Below are 21,527 nucleotides of genomic sequence, written 5' to 3' on the forward strand. Positions count from 1 at the left end.
CAAAGTGCTTCTTAAACTTGAATTTAAATCCCAAATTATAAAATAACTTCAAGGTAACTTCTATACAGAACTCTAGGTTTTTAAGCTTAATACATTAGTTAAATATTACTACCATAAGTATGGTTCTAGCATCTTTGACAAGCTTAGCAAGTCATAAAATACCTACGTCACAGTCAAAGCTAGCCTTCATGTACACTGTTTACCTGGACATCCATTTTTTTTGGAGGGCACATAGATACAATTCCACAAACAAAACTATATATTACCTTTCCTGTATTTATTAGGAATGAACATAAAAACTGTTAAATGTGATACTAAATATAATACTTTTTAGTATAAAAAAATAACTTGTTTTGCTTATTTTTAAAAATGAAGAAAAACTGTATAAGCTCAATTGCCATCACCTGGAACAGAAACACTGTATCTTTGATATTCTTACTTATAAGAATACTTACTTATAAGTATCCATCACTATAATTAGAAGCTTTTTCTATTTTTAATGTTTTTTTTAATTGTTCAAATACATTTGTCTCCACCTACCCGCCACCACTTTCTATGTTTAATGTTATTGGAGGTATTTTCATAAACTCTTTTTAATCCTGGAGGTGTGGGTGGGAACTAAAAATACAAGCAATCTTTCCTTCTAAAATTCATTTTATAAAGGTGAAAGAATTTAAAAATCAGTAAAACCACATTTTGATAAATATTTTGATGAAGAGAAGAGGGCTACCTTACATTGTTTATGGATAAATACATTCAGTTTGGGGCCAGCTTTCCACTTAAGAAACACTTCCTTACCTTGAGCCAAAAACCTTCCTCCAGTAACACCTATTCTCTGGTCCTAGTCCTATCCTCTAAAGCAACTGGACTGATTTTTAATCTTTAAAAAAAAAAACAAAACTTTTTTGAAGTCAGGAATCTTTGAGAATCTGAAGGAACCTATGTGGCTCCCTCTCCACCTCCAAAATATACTTACATAGAAATTTTTCTGTACTATTTCAAAATAATTCAGAATGGTTCTGAATTCCTAATGCCCATCCCCTAAAAAAATACAAAGGAAATCAGAATAGATCCAATCCTTCCAATGAACTAGCTTTGTACTATTAGAGACAGCAACTGCTTCTCTTCCAAATATTCTCTTACATAGTCCACAACCATCAATTCTAAACCTGCTCCTCACAGAGCCCGCTGGAGTTAGGTATTGTTACAGGTACGGGAAACTGTTGGCACTGTCTGCAATTGTGGGAATTATGTATCCTGCAGGAATATCACCAGCGCAATAATCTATAAATTGGTCACCACCTCACTAGTCCCATAGCTTTCACCAGAAGAATCCAGTAGGGTCACAGAATGGGAAAAGTATGCTTACCACAACAACCTGCCATAATTTCTAATTGCATCATTATAAGTAGCATGGTCTTCTGCATTCTGTAACAACAAAATTGCCCTTAAAAAAAAAAAGACAAGGTATTTTAAATTATCTTTATGTAATAGCATTCTTTTATCATTTTTCATTAATTTAACCCACAGATTTTTGTTTTCATTTAATTATACTAATATTTTAATGCTAGTTATAACACTTACTCATATTTTATTAAATTGGCACCACAAAAGAATACTTAATACTTAGATCTTAGATTGTCAGGGAGATTACTTTAGTAAAGTGAACCTCACAAGTGAAATCATTTATCACACTTGAGTTTTAGATATTCCAAAAATTTTAACCTAAGTATGGAAAAACAATTGTGTTAATGTTTTAAGTTTGGACATATTTGAACTACGTAAAAAGTACTCTTTAAAGTATTCATATACTAGTAGTTTGAGTTAGGAAACCAGGAAATTGAGTTCTTCCATGTGCCTTTACCTGTTGTGTAGAGAAACATATTTGATCAATACTGAGTTCAGAGAAGGGAAAAGTCAGCAGGAGTCCTTAGAGGCTTAGAATTAATACACCAACATGCTGACACACCAGATCTTTACCTTCTCATGTTCAGTCCCCTTTGGACAAGTAGGGAAATGTCTTAACAACTAAAAGGAGTAGAACACACCCTGGCTGGTGTGGCTCAGTGGATGGAGCACCAGCCTGTGAAACAAAGGGTCACGGGTTCAATTCCCAGTCAGGGCACATGCCTGGGTTGTAGGCCAGATCCCTAGTAGGGGGCACCCTAGAGGCAACCACACACTGATGCTTCTCTCCCTTCTCTTTCTTCTTCTCTTCTCCTCCCTCTCTAAAAATAAATAAAATTTTAAAAAAAGAAAAACAGAAAAGAAAACATATGAGAACACTCAAGACAAAGACCCAGGGCAGGCTCTCTCTGGCACATGCCCACACCAAAAAAAAAAAAAAGAGTAGAATACTTACTAAGATTTTATTTATTTTCTTTTTCTGTTTAAAGAGGATTAGGTAGGAAGAAATATCCAAGGAAAGCTTCTACTTCCCCTGATGTTACAGGAAAAACAAAAATTTGCCAGAGAAGTCTAAAGCACAGTATTATATTAAAAACTATACCTCTGCTTAGATTTATACCTATTTTTGATTTTCAAGCCTCAGATATTTGTTTAAGGCAAAAAAACCCACAGTGGTGATCAGTTAATAAAGAGTGGGATGTATCTAAGTGACCATGGAGTTGCATTTTAGGCTGAAGGTGTAGCCAGTGTCGGATTCACAATATGTGCAATTATAATATGTACCCCCAAAAAGTAATGAGTACCCTAAAGCTATCTAGTTTTCTGTTTAAAAATCCTGCTTACTGTTGTATTCTATCACACTTATGTAGTTTATTTACTGGTAAGTTTTCTGTGACAACGAAAGGAACAGAATTGTGGTTTTTCATAAACCCCTTCCACATACACCTGAAGAAAACAACAACTTCATTATACAGCTTCCAGTACCATTTAGTGATTACTCCTTTGAGCTGCAGAGATCCATTAAAGATTGGCAAAGTATTTAGGGCACTTCAATTATTCATTTTTTTATTTAACAAGGCTTCTTCTAAAAGTTGATTTATTTAGACTGAGGGCAACGATATACCTCAGAGGTTAGGCAATCAGGTCTTTCAACTTTTCATCTGGTCCCCACAAGATCAGCAGTTACTTTTGTATTCATTCATCAATTTGTTTGCAGAGATAAACTTTCAAGTTGACTTCCTTCCCTACCATTCTCCTGACTAATCAATCCACTTGAGCACACTGTCCTTGTGTCTTCAACATGCTAAAGCCACTCCTGATTCAGAGCTCCTGCTCTTGCTGGTCCTTCTGCCTGGAACACTCTTGGCCTGTCAGCCGAATGGCTGGTGGCTTCGCTTCGTTCTGGCCAGGCTTCAACTGCCTCCTTAGTAAGCCTACCCCCTCTTAAAACTGACCTCAAATTCACTGCCTGCTCTGTGGTTTCAGGTCCTTTACTTTGATTTTCTTCCTTAGCAATCATTCCCATCACAGATGCCTACTGGCTTATCATGTGTCTCCCCCGACCAGAACATGAGCTCCATGAGAAAGGGGCCTGTGTCTTTTTAACACTCTGCTAAACTGCCAGCACAAGGGCACTGCTTGACACACAGCAGTTCAACAAGTATTTATTGAATGGATAAAGATATAATAGACTCAAGTGATTCAAACAAATAGATAATGCTCTGATTTCTTCTCGAATAAATACATGTATTAATATTGAATAAGGCTAGACAAAGTCTAAAGGTGGGAGTTGTTTGGTTTTTGTTTTTTAATCTCTCTTGGGATAAACAATAAAAGCCAAAATACAAATGAAAATTTGGACTGTATAATTTCACCTTCAAAGATGTAATAATAATAGATTATAAAAGATTAGGGGAAAAAAATCAACATTTATTTAGTACCTTCTTCATGAGAATGAGACTAAATTCAAAAGGTCAACTGACAAATAAGGATGACATTTCCATTACATGCGGTTTACCTGTGGTATGCATCTGCTGCTTCCTTTTTCAGTTGTAGATGCTCATTTAAATAACCCAACATTGTGAAAGCTGGAGCATAATTCTGAATTCTTTCTGGAAATCCAAAAATATCTTTTCTTTACATGTATATAATGGTTGTGTTTGTATAATATTAGTTTTTTCCTCAACTTATTCAATATTTTAAATAAAAGATTATCTCCTGAGATCATTGGTATTGTTAAGAATAGTAGTCTGATTATCTTGACTGTATAAGATCAGTAATTGTTTTATCATTCTTCTAAATTACTGAATAATATTTATATTTATTATCTACTTAATGTTTTAAAGCTTAAACATTTTTATCCCTTATGGAGTAATAATTTGAAAATGTACCTCATGTTAAAACTATTGATTGAAATTACAAGGAAAATTCAATTCTTTGGCTAATAACTTAAACCTTCCTGTGATTAATTTTAGCAACAATTTTTCTTGGTGTTTGTGCTCCAATTTCTATGTGTTTAAAAAAAAATTAATTCAGTATTGTACACTAGAAACAGAGTATGACTCTAGTATTGCCAATGCAGTACTTTGAAATTTTAATGTCAAAAGACATCATACATCTAATGATGTACAAAACAGAAACATATTCGATCTAATTATAGTTGCACTTGGAAGCAAGCCTTCAAATCTCTTTTAACTGTATAAGCAAAGATAGTGCAATCATATCTTATGTGATGGTTAGGTTCTAACATCGAAACATAAGATGAAAATCACACAAACTTATTCTGAAAACTCCTCGAGTTACCACACAAGGAGAGGGTCACCAAGGCTGAGTCAAACTGAGTAAGAGACCTGTGCCTTCCACCCACAAGCACCCAGCAGCAGTCAGTAGGACAGGTGAAGAGACTCTACTGTCTCTGTTTTCTCCCTCATTTCTCTTCTAATTTACTAATTTATTTTTGGCTAAGCACATACAGTTGAATTTATCAAATGAATATGTTATTACGACTCCACTAGACAGTTAAAAATATAACTAAGAAAACTGTCAGGAAATGATCTGTTCATTGTTCTACGTATCTGAACTTTGCAAAGAAAGCTAAAGGTTTGCCTCTTTATATAAATCCTATCTAAATGTTAACCATTCTGGAAGGAAACCTACCAATAAAATTTCTGATCATACACTTTCTCAGAGGCTCTAGGTATTCATGAGAGTCATGCATTCTGGCATCCTGATAACACACTGACGCCCCACAGTGCTGATTCCTAAGCTAAGTATGTTCTCCTCAAGTGCCCCAGGCTTGAGACAAGAGAGTATTACAATCCTTTCAAATCTATGACAAGGCATTTTCTCTTCTGCTTTTCACAATTTATATGATTCTTTTTATTACTGAACTGCCAATATTTCTGCTTAAACTCCATGCTTCTTTCATTAGAATTCTGTCAAAAGAAAAAATTCCTAGTAAAACTAACATTTCTTGAGTATGTATGATATGCCAGATACTGTGCACATTTTGTATAAATCATTTTATTTAAACCCTAAGCAATCGATATTTTCATTATTTTGTTTTAGGCAGGAAAACCAAAATTCAACTTGGTAGAATAACCTAAGGTTTTATCATGGCTACTAAATGAGGGAGCAGAGATTAAAATTCAACAGTTATACTAAGGAAAGGAAATTATTATAATAGATGGTTAATACAACTTCAACATTCTGTCCTTTTCCTAAGCCTAAACATATTTTTTCAGTATCTTACAGAAAAATCAGGATTAAAGTGGGAGGTTAAAGGCACTGGGTTTGCAACTTAAAGCATATTATCTTACTTAATTCTCAAATCTCTACAACCTATATATTATCTCTACTTTCCAAGGTTAACAGAAGTTAAGGGGAGTAAAATACTTGGCCTAAGACTGTAGAAAAAGTAAATGGCAGAGCTAGAACAGCAGCAACTCAGGCTGTTTTGGTTCCAAAATGCTTTCCACTACAACATGGAAGTTACTTTTACCTTGAATCATTAGCTAATATTTCATCACTTTTCAAAAGTCCTTAACTAAAGTTTACAAAGTAGACTGGCCACTGGGGAGAGGAAAAGCAACATTTAATTTGAAATTAACTAATTTTTAAAATTCATTAAATTATTTCAACAGTTATTAAAATAGCCTGTCATTATGTAACAGGTGCCTTACCTACGTATTTACTCAAAACAACTTGTGCTGCCGGGATAGCATTCATCTGAAGGATGTTGTACCGGTACAGCTCTGTTCCTCTGTTGCTTTTATCTTGCAACGTGGTACAGACCCAGTACGCATAACCTATTGCTCCTTCAGTCTTTTAAAAAAAAAAACCACAGATAACAGACATAGGGTAATAAATATGTGAACAAAAATAAGAAATGAAACAATACATTTCAATACAGTAGGTATCACATCTTAGTCTTCTTTTAAGTCAACTGTTAAGTGCTGTTACAGGGTCACTATGATAAAACACAGCTAAGACCACAATCAAGTCACTTGCTTCAACTCTAAGTAAAAGAATCAAATAGGATAAAATTAAGTGCAGAAAACAGAGCCCCACCTGATGGGTTAGTCTGCTACGTCGCAGCACCATTCCCATAGGTCAAAGTAATAATTACCAATCAAAAGAATTCTAAAACACTTTTATAAATAAGCTAGAAATGTCAACCAAGTCTAGTCTGTAACTTGGGTATATTTTTCCTAGAGTCTCAGTTTTTACTCTACATGGCTACTACTGCATCTACGAAATCCCAATGTCATGTCTTCATCAGATCTTGAAAGATGACAGAAAGATAAAAACAAGTAGTTCTTTAATTAAAGACAGTTTCTCTGCTTTTAAGAAAGAATAAAGAGTAGAGACAAATGCTGTCATTAACATCTGATACCACTAAGTATCCATTTCCTCAAAAAGGTTTAATACTTTACTCATTAATGAATCCTTGAGAAGAATGTTGAAATTCTTACATGCATGCTAAGTTCTGTAGTATGCCTGAAAAGATCCATGGTGTCATAACTTCCAACTGTTTCTGCAATTAGAGCCTAAAAGAAAAAAAAAAGGAGTTTCATCCTGTGTTGAAGAGGAGTAATCATCATCATAAATGAAACTGGGAAAAACAAAGGCTTAAAATCTGTGCTTACATCAGTAGGTGAGTGGAAAAGCAAAGTACATTTCACCTTCAGCCTTGGCTACCACAGTCCCATGGCTCACACTTTAGTAAGTCCCATGAGTTACTAAATTGGCCCTTAGGCTGAAAAATGCTTTCAAAATTCCATCTGAAACCTTCTCCCTCCCCTCTCACCCTTGATCTATTCATACTGGTATCTGTCTGGAATAGGATTCTTATTACAGGCTCACCTGCGATTCACGTGGGTAGCTTTTTCAAAGGAGGGCCTCACTCCTAGTTTCCATAGATACAGGTTAAAGCCACGACATGCTTATTTTTTAAAACTGCTTCAAATTTTAAATATTATACCTATGCTATTGACTTTACAGACTATGTAATAAGTTGAAATTACTTTTAAGCTCATCTATCTTTTATAAGAAATCGGGGATTTTTAGATATATATTATTAATACTAAGAAATTAATAATAAGACTCACTTCTATTGTTAGGATTTAAATTAAATCTACAAGTTATTCCTGAAATAAACTATTTTTAAGACTAAAATATTTGAAAAATTAAAACAAGATATGACTTTCTTCTGAGAGCATGTAAGATGCATGGCCCTGGGCAGTGAGTGCTACTCAACTGAAGTCCGTGGCCCAGCAGCAGCAGCCCTCAGGACAGTTAGAAACGCACATTCTTGAGCCCCAAGTCCAGTAATTTACACAGAGATTAGAGTAGTAATGCCATTGCTCCCCAATGCTACCACAGTTAATGGGAACAGGAAGTTTGCCTTAATTCTGTTTGCTTTCCCAATTACCTAAATCAGGTCCAAAAGTCAAAAGTACAATAAAAATACCAAAATCCAGGTTTATGATTTTCTGATATGGGTGATGCTTCTACTATTCTCTGAAACCAAAAAAATCAACCACTTAGTAATTCATTACAATTTCTCAGCTACGCAGGACTTGGAGGCTGCTTTCTAATCCCCTTCTTTTTCAAGTGAAAAAACCCCTGAAATTCAGCAGTTTTATAAAGGTAAAAAAAATTAGTCAGTGACAGACTCAGATTACTCATCAAGTATCCTGATGCCTATTTGGCAGTACAAAAATCTAAATTTGGGGGGATGGGTGGTAGGGGTGAGACTCATATAAACAAGTATCAAACCAAATTAGGAAGATTTTACAGAAAATGAGAACATATAGTCAAAATGATCTTTCTAAACATTCAGTGTGGTGGGGGGGGGTTGGTAAATGTACAGTAAGAGTGCTCTTAGTTTATTTTTTAAGCATAATAATGTCAGACTGATGAGATTCAAAGCCCCCTGAAGTCAAAGCTTAATCATTGCAAGTTGTATCACCTTGGGCACAATACTTAGGATCTCTGAGCTTCTATAAGGAGTTTAACAACTACCTCCAACTCAAAGGGCTGATGAAAGATTAACTGAAATAACATACACAAAGAGCCTAGCACAGTCACTGGCAAAAAGCAAACCTTCAAATGTTACCTGTGATCATTATCATCATTGTTATTTATATTAATAGGGTATTTATACTGCTTTATATTAATAGGTTATTTATATCAACAGAATTATTAATAACTAAAATGTTATATGTCTTACTTGTCCAATCCAGCACATTAAATAAGATGGATCAAGGGACTGAGCCATTTTGAAAGCTTCATGAGCTTGCTGAGAAAAAAACGCAAGAAAATAATGCATCAAGTCAGTTTATAAATTTAATTATTAAATTGTTTATGTTCAAAAAGCATAAAATAAGAGAAGAAGAAGAGTCAGACTTACCAACATAAACACATATGAACCTAAAACTGTTTAAGCACAATTAGCAATGTTAAAAAGTGTTCCACCAGAACACTCTTGGTTACAGCATATTTCTCTACAAATTAGGGGTTCTGAACCCAGCAAAAGAGCAAAGATCTATGTGTGGGAGAAAAGAGTCTTATCTTTCCTCTAAAAAAATGAAGCTAGTGGGTAACTGTGCCATGGTATCGTAATTCATGGTTTATTAACTAAGACCTTGCTTTGTATAAATTATTTTTAAAATTTTAATTATTTAATTTTAGAGAGAGGGAAAGGGAAGGAGAGAGGGAGAGAAACATAGATGTGAGAAAGAAACACTGATCTGCTGGTTCTTATACACACCCTGACAGGGGACTGAACCGGTAACCTAGGTATGTGCCCTGACCAAGAATCGAACCTGCAACCTTTCACTTTGTGCGATGAAGCCTAACCAACTAAGCCAGTCAGGACACTGTATAAATTTTTAAAAATTTTTTTCACATATTTTAAGATACACACTAATATTTTCCTTTGTTTTATTTACAATCTTCTAAAGCAATCTCTGCTGTGACTTAATGCAGTCCTAAGAATACTAACATTATTTTAAAAGAATGATATTCAGTAGAATGACTGAAAACACAAGAGTACAGATATAGTACCTGTAGATTTATAGAAACATCTAACCATGATCTACAAACACATATCAGTTCTCTAATGTATAACTGTTCAAGTATGACAAATTACATGTAGATTATAAAGGGGTTAATATCTGCTAAAGACAAATCTAAATCACCTAAGCAAATGTTAAATTTAAGGTGATAGTTCTAATCCTCTCCCATATTCCATCATCCTACCCCCAAAACCACCTACGTGGAACTCCTCATACATGCGTACAGATAAAAAGAAAAACACCCAAATAATTCATTGTAGACTTTGTTTAATCTCTAAATTAAAACCAACGTAATTATAAAACCATATATTTCTTGAGTGGTATGAAAAGGAAAATATACCTTACACATTCATTAGAGAGCACACTGGATAGATAACAATGCACAAAGTATTTCTCCATGAGAATTTGAGCTATTATGAAGAGGTCACATATAGAAATTGTTCTTTACTTGTATTTACTTTTTTAAATGTTTTTTTATAGTTGTTCAATTACAGTTGTTCCCATTTTCCCCCATTACTCTCCCCTGCCCTACCCACCCTTCACCTCCCACATTCAATCCTCCCCCCTGCCCTGTTGGCTCTCTCCATGGGTCCTTTATACATATTTCTTGACTTGACCCTTCCCCTTCTTTTCCCCATTCTCCCTCTCCTGCCTCCCCTCGGGTTACTGTCAGTTTGTTCTTTATTTCCATGTCCCTGGTTCTATTTTGCTCGCTTGTTTGTTGTTCTTTACTTTTAATGTGACAAAACAGACAGCACATTTACCTCAATCTTTTCATTTGCAAGGTATAACACTCCCAAGTTGGTCCATGCAACAGCATTCTAAAAAACATATATATGTATAAAAATTAGGTCCCTTGTCTATATGGAACCTAATTTTGTCAGAAAATTATTAACACTAAATTTTGAAATTCTTTTCATAGATAGACACAAAGAACACTCACAACTTGCTCTGATTGGATTGATTTGATGAAACAATGCTGAGCAAGGGCATAATTTCCAATACCTGGAAAATAAAGAATTTGATGAAACTGAACTTTATTACCTGAAATAGGCAATATTCTAAAATTATTGAAGTGTTATGCAATTCTTACCACTGTAACATGAAACCACGCCAAGAGCATTCCAGTATAAGTGATTATTACTGTTGAGTCTCACTGCCTTTTTCAGACACTGAAAAGTAAAATTAGGTTAATTTCTAATCCTTCAGATGTGAACATTTATGTCAAGATAAATGTGGTTTATGTGAAATCACTATAGTATTTACATTATCAAAAACATCTTTCAGAAAAGCACTTAGCTGTTTTTTTTTTAAGCTTATAAAAAAATTCCTCAAAACCATACATGTAATGATTTCTCCAACAGTTCTTTAGGATCATTCACGTTGCTGTCTGTTTCAGCTAGATTTTGTGCTTGGCGATAATAATTAATTCCAAGATCACACCAAGTATTGGATGTAGACATCAGTTTTAATGCACGCCCATAACACCTATGGAAATATAAAAATGATATTATGTTTTGTTATAACATCCTAATTTAATTTGAATGTCATTCTCTAGCAATCTTTGTAAATTACCTTCCTCCAAGTTGGAGGAGCTCATTTTTCTTCAATACTTGTTTTCCTTCTTTCTGACCCAGAAGGACTCCTAACACATTAACATTCACTTTAGATGGTGAGACAGCATACAGACTGGTACAAGCATCCCCAACTAGCTTCCAAAGGCAAGACACATCAGATCGATGTTGTAGAGCCCTGAAAAAAAATAGTGGGATTCTTTTAAATTATATGCAACAAGTACAGACTTTCTCTCCCTCACTACTACTTACAAGTAAAACAAAAAAATTACACATACCATCCTGATTAAGACCTACTTCCTTAATTAAGTGCAGGGAATGATTTACTAAATTCCTTCTAACTGAATTACATCTTATCACCTCCCTAATAGGAAGAAGGAAGGAAAGGAAAGAAAAGGAACTGATTGTTTTAAGTGCCAGAAATTTTACAAACATCTCTTCCATACTCTCCATTGTTTTTGTTAGAAGTAGCAGAAATCACATAAATGTATCAATAAATTTTTAAGAACCAATTCACCTTTAATATTAACTTTTTAAAAACTATGTTCTTTGTGTTTATTTATTTGTTTGGACAATAACCAAAGCTGATAACTCTCTTTACAGTTGATTACTGTAAACTCAAAGTTTTGCTTTCAGATCTTACAAAAAAAAAAAAAAAAAGACAAGTAAATGTATGACGTACCAAATATATTTGGCAGTCCAAAGGATTTTTACTCTCTAAAACCAATAACAAAAATCTAAACTAAAATGTGAAAACCTGTATTTATTGAAGCAAGTAAGACTGAATGGACAAGCTCAAAAAGTAAATAGAAAATGAATTATGATGATCAAGAGAACTTTTTAAAATGAGAAAATCTCAGCTATACATTTCTCTTCATTTTTTTCTTCTCAAGATCTTATAAATAAAAGACAGCAATTTCATTTAAGCCAAATCCTGACAATCGGCTATCACAAACAGCTCTGTTACTGGCAGATGGACAAGCAGATGGAACACTTTTCATTGCCTTTTCTATTCATGGAGTCCAGCCAAAAATTATTTTCCAGTATCTTCAAGAGAAGTAAGATTAATTATTGCAGTTATCACTGAAAGCCCCTTGTGAGGGCCAGGAGGAAGGACAACAAATTTGTAGTTCTTCTGCCTAAATATCTTAGCATTTCTAAATTGACAGCATGAAAAAATAAAAGACATAAAAGAAGAGACATAAGCAATTTTACACTCATTTGCTTTTCGTTTCCATAAAAAAAAAAAAACCACAACATATATGTGAAGTGAAATAACTTCTATCCCCTTACATAAGTATTGTGGTGGCATGAGCTTTTAATTACAGAAGTAAATATAAATTTGGGCATTATCACTTAAGAGTTTTATATACCTCCTTGTAATTGGTTTTGTGTTCCATGCTTTCCAAAACAAAATTTCCCAAGTTAAGAAAGGCAGTATTTTTAGTTCAAGTGTCATCACTAAAAGGTTCGCATTTATTCTTAAATATAGTTCCAACAAAGTATACCGTCTTCACAATACCTTCCTCTTTGGAAAGAGCTATATTATGTGAGACTTGAGAAGTAGCAATGAAAATCAGTGGAAGAAAAAAAGACCAAGGTTTTCATTTCATATTTGGTTCATATTCGAAGCAAAGCAATCCTAGAGCAACCAAATCAAAAGGAACAGAGAAGAGGGCAAGTAGGAAAAGAAAGGAAGGGAAGCACAGAACGATGTTTAAGAGCAAAAAAAAATTCAACTGTATGTCTAACCTGTAGACTTTTTAAAGCCATCTACCACAAATAACACCTTTACCTAGCTAATGCATTTACAGTTCTATAAAATACCAGATTTACTCAAATTTTTCCGATTCCTTTCTTATATTAGACATCACTCTTTTTTCCTACAGATTCTCTCCAAGAGCGATCAGATTATTTATTTCCCTTTACCTTTGGCCCTGCCAGTAAGCTTAAAATAAGCCCTTACCACTGATGTAAAGCATATTGTGCACCTGAAGCCCCTATTTTCCAATCATTCCAATTCCAGATACTCTCATTTTTAGGACTCCCGAAAGAACAATAATGCTGCCCCACTAGCAGACGGCTTCTTTCTTCCCACTCTCTTCTATACGTCCAGCATGCCACCCACTTAAGAACAAGAAACTGTACCTATCCGCACTGCAAAATTACTACAGTATATATTAGAATATTTTCTAGAATTGGTTTGTTATTCTTTATGTTTAATATTCTGAATAATGAACACTATGTCTAACAAAATTAACAAAGAATGTTTCTTTATTCTACATAGCATTTATTCTAAATTTGGCTTTATTATAATACTAAGAAAATAAACACAATGAATAATAACAATAATACTAACCGAGTAAAATATTCCAGTGCTTTCTCTATGTAGTCTACAGCTTTCCCATCAAGATAATCAACTAGAGCTGCTTTTGCCATCATGAGATTGCATTCCCCCAAACCTAGAATCAGGTAAGGTGGTAGTTGTTAAAACATGTAAATGATACTTAGAATAAACTTCAAGTAAATTTATATTAAAGCTGCTTTCCAGAAAACAAAACTCTTGTTTTAGAAATCTATTTAGGATCCAGTATCTATTATGATATTTGTCTAAAAGTTAAATCTCTATCATATTAGTATTTACTGACTACTATGAATAAAGATTTAATGTCTCTATATTCAACACAAGCTATCCCATACGGGATTCATACTGGATGTTTACTTTTGAATAAAGAAGTTTCTTTATCAAGTTATTCAATGCATTTAAGAAATTCACTCAAGGATTTTGTACTTTAGTATCATAAAAGTCCAAGGACTTATTTAAAAAAAAATTACCTTTCAAAGCAGGCACATAATCTTCTTTCTTTTTAATGATCAGCTGGTATTGAGCTATAGCATCTTTATATTTGCCTAGAATTTGCTGTATTGCTGCAACCTTAAACACACTGTATGTGGATTCTGGGTTCAGCTCACTGGCTTTTGTGAAGGATTTCAATGCTGTTGTATAGCCACCTCTGCGTAAGTAGGCCTCTCCTAACGATTCCCAGCAATTGAAGTCCTTTGGGTCTGCCCTTAATGCTGCCTGTAAACTAAAATTTCAAGAAAATAAGAGGATGAAAAGTAATAAAACTACTTCCACATTTGAAAGGAAAATATAAAATAAATAATTCAAGTGATTCACACATATCAATGCTTCTTTCTATATATAAAAGTGCTATTTAAAGCAGGTATTTATGTTCCTTTTATAACCTGAACATTTTTAATATTAAGAAATTTTATTACAAATCTGAAATCAATAAGAACAACATAACTCTTTTGGAAAAGTGCTGACCAGAATTTCTTTCCTTGACTGACTGGAAAAATTTCACTTTCCTATCCTACCAGTATGCTTCATCACAGTTGGAAATAATCACAGTTAGAAAAACAAGAATAGGCATGCTTTAAATTTGATTAAATTCCATTTCCAGGAAAAAAAAAAAAGGTTAAATGTCTGTATTCTGGGTATGAAGATAAATCAGGAACAATTTTAGCTTTTTAAAAAACATTTTATTTATTTTTAGAGGGAGTGGAGAAGAGGGAGAAAGACAGGGGAAAAAACATCATCAATGTGAGAGAGAAACATTGGTTGGTTGTCTCTCATATGTGACCTGGCTGCAGGCTGAACCCACAACCCAGGCATGTGCCCTGACTGGGAATCCAATTCATGACCTTTTGGTTTGCAGGACAATGTCCAACCAACTGAGCCACTTTGGCCAAGGCAAAACAACTTTTTTTTGATTCAAATATATTTTATTTACCCTTAAGTGTAGCTCAAATCAAATGACTAAAAATGAGCTGCTCCAAATGCCCTTCAAGCTGCCAAATGTATCCTCCGCCCGAAAACAATGTATTGTTCAGTGGGAGAACAAAGATATTAACCTAGGCTTTTATCATTCCTTAAATTTCTACTGTATGTATAATACTATTAAGACTTCACTAGGTTGGCTATCTCCTTAACAACAGACATCATTTAATCCACTTTTGCAATTCCAGTGCCTTGCAGATAATAAGAACCAACCAACCTTAAATAATTATTGTTATTTCTTCCCTCAAGATACACCCTGGTATGAAGCAACCTGTAAAGTTCATTTTGGGTACAAATGGAGTTTAATTTAAGAAACCACTGGCTTGTCAGACAGAGTTTAAATATAATTAGGTGCCTTACTCAGCCACTGCTTGAGAATGTTGACCAGCTTTCAAATAGTATAGTCCTCGCCTAAGCCAGGCCCATTTTGCTGTTCCAGCACTTGCCTTTTGAGTTACTGTTGTTAGGATAGCTAAGGCAGTTTCCTTATAAGAAGAAAGGAATAATATTAGAGATATCAAATATCATAAAATTCAGAACACCTACATAAAGTATGCAAATATATGAGGTCTGTCCAGAAAAAGTACAGCCATTGTTAATATAACGAGAATGGTTTGTGCAACATCGATATAACCTGACAGCCAAGGAGAATGGACTGGAATGCACATTTGTTAACAAAGACAACTTTGTTGTACTAGTCAGTAGGGATGGTAGACACCATTGAGTGAGCATGTGTACTGTGTGGCCATCACATTCAAAATGACTGAGTAGCGCAAAGAATTTTGTGTTAAGCTTGAACATTCCCCCGTGGAAAGTATTGGGATGATACTTTCCCAAGAAGGCCCCATCATGAGCAACTGGTGACTGGCAGCTTCATCAGGGCAATGTGCCCACTCATGCATCACGTCTCATGCAGAGTTTCTCGGCGAAACATCAGGTCACCCAGGTGACTCAGTCCCCCTACAACCAGATTAGGCGCCCTGCGACTTCTGGCTTTTCCCAAAGCTAAAATCACCTTTGAAAGAGAATAGATTTCAGACCATTAATGAGATTCAGAAAAATATGACAGGGCAGCTGATGGCGACGGGGAGGACTGTGTGAGAGGCCCCAAGGTGCCTACTCTGACAGGGACTGAGGCATCACTGTTCTAAGTATAATGTTCCTTGCATATTGTATCTTCTTCAATAAATGTATCTATTTTTCATATTACATGGCTGGATACGTTCTAGACAGACCTCATATTTTCATTTACCACTCCTGATTTTTTAAACTTACACTGGTATATACTGAACTGAACTACAGTTTCAACAATAAATGATGAGAATTTTAATGTCTACCAAAGAAAATTTACACACAGTAACAAAAAATATTTCTATTGCAACTATAAAGATGAAAATAATGATAACTTTGAAGTATACATATACAAAAATGTTTCTACTTCTACACTTCACATAAAAACAAGACAAGAATGTTTAAGTTATTAGACATACCATCTCTTCAAGATCCACACTTAAATCAACAGCTGCAGCTCCAGATTCAGTATCAGTGTCATCTAATTCAAAAGCTTTCCTGTAACATCCACGGGCTCTGCTTTTATCTCCTACTACATCTCTGTAATAATGACCCAAATAGCAGAAAACTTTGCCCATGTATGTATCCAGTTTGGCAGCCTTTGAAATAAAACACAAAAGATATATATAGATTTTTTTTAAAAAAGAAAGAGTTTTATTAAATATATAAAAATATGCCAAAACTTTCTTTAATGTAAGATTTAAAACAGACATAAAAGCTTGCTGTCACTGCTTATAGGAGTGAAAATGTTATCTTTATTAAAAGACATGTGAAGTTTGAATTATTACATTAATCTGCTTTTATTAGTCAAAACAAGAGAACTTCTAGATGTTAAACATCCAAACAACAAAAAGTTAAACATGTAAAATTACATAAGGTTCATATGCCCATAAAACTAGAGTGGAAATTTTCTAAAAGCAACATTGCTTTCCAAATATAATCATCTCTCATTTTCTATAATGTGATTCTTAAGTAACTTTTACACTTTTATGGTTTAATTTTCTCCTTGAAAACCCATATAACATTCTTGCAAGCCTTATGTGTAAGATGTGAAACATGAAAAAAAAGTTCAGTAGTAATTTTTAAAGTACCTAACTTATATAATTATTATTTATGATTTTATAATGAATCCACTTCAACAAAGAATTGAGTAGTAGCACTTACTTTACCTTTAAAAAGTGGGTAAGAGCCTTTGTTTTATCTTTTCTTGTTTCTTCGCCCATGAACCAATAGATTAACCCAAGTTGATAATGATATTCAGCAACTTCAGCGTCTTTCTCAAGAGCTCTCTGAAAACTAAGTCACCGAGGGGAAGTAAAAAGGAATATTGAAATACATATGATATAGCAGACCGCTAGTTGAAACAATCAAAGTTGGAGTGATTCAAGAATGTTGAATTTGAAACAAGTCATTACTTTAAGATTCAGATTACAATGAGAAAAAACAATTTGTTTTTCAGTAACAGTAGCTTTAAAAAGCACAATGGCCTTTAGCACTACCAATGTGCTAAGTGTTCACACCAAACGTTATGTTTGCTTACTTAACACTATAACCAGCTAATCAAATTTCAAATCCATCATGGAATTTTTTTAAAGTTACTGTGTCACATGCTAAATACACTTCTTTTTTTACTAAAAAAAAATTTTTTTTATCCTCTACAGAGGATCTTTTTTCATCCCCTTTAGCGAGAGAGGGGGAGAGAGCGAGGAACATGGATGTGAGACAGAAACATCAACTAGGTTGGACACATAACCTAGGTATTTTCGCTAACCAGGAATCGAACCTGCAGCCTTTTGGTTACAGGATAACCCTCCAACCAACTGAGCCACACCAGCCAGTACTGCTAAATATATTTCTTAAAAATAATAATAAAGCTTACATAGATCAAATTTATACAAAACTGGATCTTTATCAAGTCCATTTCTTTGAATTTTTGAAAAATTTAATAAACTAAGATACGACTTGATTCTATGAGCAATCTATATATCCTTACCATTTTTCTGCTTGTAGATAGTCCTTTTTAGTAAAATGAATAAAACCCTCCAGAGCATGAGCTTCAGCTAGGTCAGGGTAAGAAGAGAGAACATCTTCCATAATCTGTAAAGTAGATGTCAGTCAATTCCACATCCAAATAAAAATTAACTTAATAAGTGACAAACAAATCTCAGTCTGAATGAAAAAAAACCAACCTTTGAAGCTTCCTCTAATGAGCCTTTGTTCAGATAAGCCAAGCTTCTGAGAACCAAAAGTCCTGGGATGTTATTCGCATCAGAAACCTTGAAAGCAATAGTAAAGAACTGCTATAAATCTCCTTCAATGCAAGGCAGCCATGTTGACATTAATTAAAGGGTGACCGGAGAAGAGCACAGAATAAAGACACAGAGGTCCTGATTGCTATCACTACTACCACTTTCATTCTCTGCAATCTTTTTAATAGGAAAAATTTCAAACACATAAAAAATTAGAGAATAGTATAATAAAACCACATGTTCTCATCATCCTGCTTCAAAAATTAACTCAAAGCCAATCTTTTCTTCTCTATAGCTCCACCCATTTCACTACACTTCTGCTTAGATTATCCCACATATTATAACTTTTTATCTGATACTTTAGCATCTACATCTAAAAATTAAGTTCCTTTTTAAGTAACATAATCATACTACCATTATTAACACCTAAAAAACCTAATACATCATGAACATCATCAAACAACTAGCCAGTGTTTAAAGTTGTTAGTTGTCTCATAATATATTTGAATAATTTATTTTAATTAAAATCTAAGTAAGGTGCACACATTCGAAGTCATTAATTGGTCTATTAAGACTCTTAATCTCTAGGTTTCCCTTCCATCTCTTTTTTTTCTCCATTACAATTTAACTGTTGAAAATATGGGCCATTTGTCAATTGCCCATAATCTGTTTTTTTGCTGAATGTATTGTTATGGTATTGACATGTTCCTTGGTCCTCTGTATCTCCTGTAAATTGGGTCTAGAATATAATCCAGGTTTGATGTTTTGGCGAGAATACCTCATGTGTACTTGCACTTGGTTATGTCTAGCTGTCTTTCTTTTCATGATGCTAAACACAGCCATTGATAATCGGCGCCTAGATCTAGTCATTCAGCACAGATTGCAAAGATGGTGATTATTTTTCTCATTCTATCATTCATTTGTGGACACTTCAACAGAGAGAAATTTCCTCTCAGAAAAAGCAGGATAAATGCCTTAACTCTTTTCAATTGGTTGCTTAACATCCTCCAAAGATTTACTTTACTGAGGATGTTGTGTTGATGTTTTTATATAATGAACACATGGATTAAACATATCTGATGTCTTTCAATCCACTGCAATAATTGGTACTCAAACTGTCCACTCTTCAGCCATTGACAGTCAATTCATGCTAATTCCTAGCCCTTCTGACACAAAGCTAGGATCCTTAGATAGTTTCCATGCTCTCTAGCACTGTAAGGTGTTCTGGGCTCATCTTGTACATTTTCTATCTCAGACCTGGTTTCTGCCAGTTCTCCAAAGAATTTCTGTTTTTTTGTTTAAAAAAAAAATACCGGAAAGACCTCTACAGAGCATTTACACAAAACACATTATTGGTGGGAAGGCAAATAGAAAATAAGAAAACAAGATATGAGTTCCTGAAGGTTGCTGACAACTGTTCTAATTATAAAGAAATAATATGAAATGCAAGGCCCTTTGAAATATACCAAAAATGGCTTTTAACCTTGCAATATACTGAGTAATATAATTTTAATTTTAGATAAAAAATTCTTCCATCTGACAAAAATCTTTAAAGGCACTATGTTGTTATAATTAATAATTTATTAAGTAAGTTTTTTTGCTAGGGAATTTCAAATTGCTTGGACCAAAAACATTAAGAAATCAAGTTTCATTCTTAAATATCAATCGTCCTCTGAGGGTTTCATTGAATAAAACAAATAATATTCTCTACCATGAAGCTACTAGTGTCCTTCATTATTCTTGTCAATAACTGATAAAATATTTTCTGTAAGAAAAAATTTAGAATCCCAAATTAATAATAATCAAGTAGTAACCTAAGAGAGCAAAACAAGAAGAGAGTAAGAGCAAGAACTAAAGACAGAAATTCCATCACGTGAAGAGCATTGTAAATACTTAACCAAGAAGCTTCCATTTGTGTGAATGATTTACAAAAGTATGGATGTGGTGAATTCATACCTCTAACACAAAATTCATGTAAGAAAATATTTGTGGTAAAGAAAAAGTATTTGATGCCTGGTTGGTTGGAAACTAAGTTGAAAGGTAAATTCAACAACAAGGTTACCTGATCAAGAGTACAAATTGCTTCCTCTGAAGATTCATTATCTGAGAGTTTAATCAAAGCCTCTGCTTTCAAACGAAGACAAAGATTCTTCTGATGAAGGCTGCCACCAGACACACCAAGATTATCTATGTTCTTCAGAGCTGACAAAATTAAGGACATCTGAATGAAGGAAACCATATCACTTCTTTTTTTTCTTTTTAAGGGAGACATATAATAAATTATAGGAGTAAATTGTCAAAACAATATACAAAACAATGAAGAAAATTCAAAGCTAAGTATGAATTCTTCCCTGAACTCTTTATGGAAATATCTGAATTTAAAACAGAACAGATCCCAATTTAAAATTTTTATCTTTGCATAACATAATATAACTGAACATCCTGAAATACAACAACTGCTATCTCTATCTGCTACATAACAAAGGTTAGCCTTAGCCAATGCATCTGTAACATACATAGCAAATTAAGGATACTGGAAGGGAAAGAAGGTGAGTTAGAATGGACCAGGGTGAATTGTTTCTCCACCACCAGCTCTATCAGAACAGTGAATCTCTTCCTGTGATTGTCTATTCCATGTCATTCAAATAGGCTCCAAGTCGCCTTTCCTTTTCTACATCAGAGGAATCAAAAACTAGTGAAGGTGCTCGGACATGCCAGGAACTTCCTTGTTACAAAGACAGAGCACCACTACACAAACCAAAATTGACTGTCAAAATTCCAAGAGTGAGAAACTTTTAGTAAATATTCATTGTCAGTTTAAAAATAAACACACTAGTACAAATGCATAGAGACTTGGCATTTTGTCATTTTTTAATCTCAACAACATTTAAATTAGTTGGCAACTTGAAATACAAACACATAGCAATCTTTAAGATGTATCTGTTTGTTTGTTTTTTAATTAGTATCTTTCTCCTTTAAGATGAAAAGAAACAGGGTCAGCCATACTTAAAGATGTCAAGAATACCTTGATTGCATGAAAGAACAGCTTCCTTAGATCTATGCATTTTGACTTGGGCTTCTGCCAGATGATACCATCCAGTTGTGCATTGAGGGCTTTCTTTTAATCCTAAAAGGATAAAGCAAGGAGAAAATCAAGGTTTCCATGACTCCTGATATGAATGGCACCACCATCTACTCTCCAATTCAGACTTCTCCCCTCTCCCTCATCTCTCACAGCTAATCAGTCACAAAGTCACGCTGACCCCAGGCCCCAGTCCATTTCTCTCTCTACCGCCAGGAC

General features: G+C 34.1%; 1 protein-coding gene across 1 annotated transcript in view; it reads right to left on the minus strand.

Moving 5' to 3' along the window:
- The window catches only part of SKIC3 (SKI3 subunit of superkiller complex), a 77,225-nt gene that overhangs the window by 28,820 nt on the left and 26,878 nt on the right, over positions 1-21,527 (minus strand). Inside the window, exons 11-29 of the mRNA XM_054578609.1 lie at positions 21,252-21,353; positions 20,289-20,428; positions 18,167-18,253; positions 17,971-18,074; positions 17,147-17,273; positions 16,397-16,576; positions 15,267-15,391; positions 13,898-14,151; positions 13,422-13,524; positions 11,064-11,240; positions 10,832-10,976; positions 10,582-10,660; positions 10,432-10,493; positions 10,253-10,309; positions 8,642-8,710; positions 6,882-6,956; positions 6,090-6,231; positions 3,926-4,019; positions 1,370-1,447 (exon numbers count right to left, since the gene is read on the minus strand). Coding sequence (XP_054434584.1) covers positions 1,370-1,447; positions 3,926-4,019; positions 6,090-6,231; positions 6,882-6,956; positions 8,642-8,710; positions 10,253-10,309; positions 10,432-10,493; positions 10,582-10,660; positions 10,832-10,976; positions 11,064-11,240; positions 13,422-13,524; positions 13,898-14,151; positions 15,267-15,391; positions 16,397-16,576; positions 17,147-17,273; positions 17,971-18,074; positions 18,167-18,253; positions 20,289-20,428; positions 21,252-21,353 — 2,200 coding nt within the window. The remainder of the gene's footprint in view (positions 1-1,369; positions 1,448-3,925; positions 4,020-6,089; positions 6,232-6,881; positions 6,957-8,641; positions 8,711-10,252; positions 10,310-10,431; positions 10,494-10,581; positions 10,661-10,831; positions 10,977-11,063; positions 11,241-13,421; positions 13,525-13,897; positions 14,152-15,266; positions 15,392-16,396; positions 16,577-17,146; positions 17,274-17,970; positions 18,075-18,166; positions 18,254-20,288; positions 20,429-21,251; positions 21,354-21,527) is intronic.

Source organism: Pteronotus mesoamericanus, unplaced genomic scaffold (assembly GCF_021234165.1).
Source record: "Pteronotus mesoamericanus isolate MK-2021 breed Mesoamerican mustached bat unplaced genomic scaffold, CSHL_Meso_final contig_50, whole genome shotgun sequence".
NCBI lineage: Eukaryota > Metazoa > Chordata > Mammalia > Chiroptera > Mormoopidae > Pteronotus > Pteronotus mesoamericanus.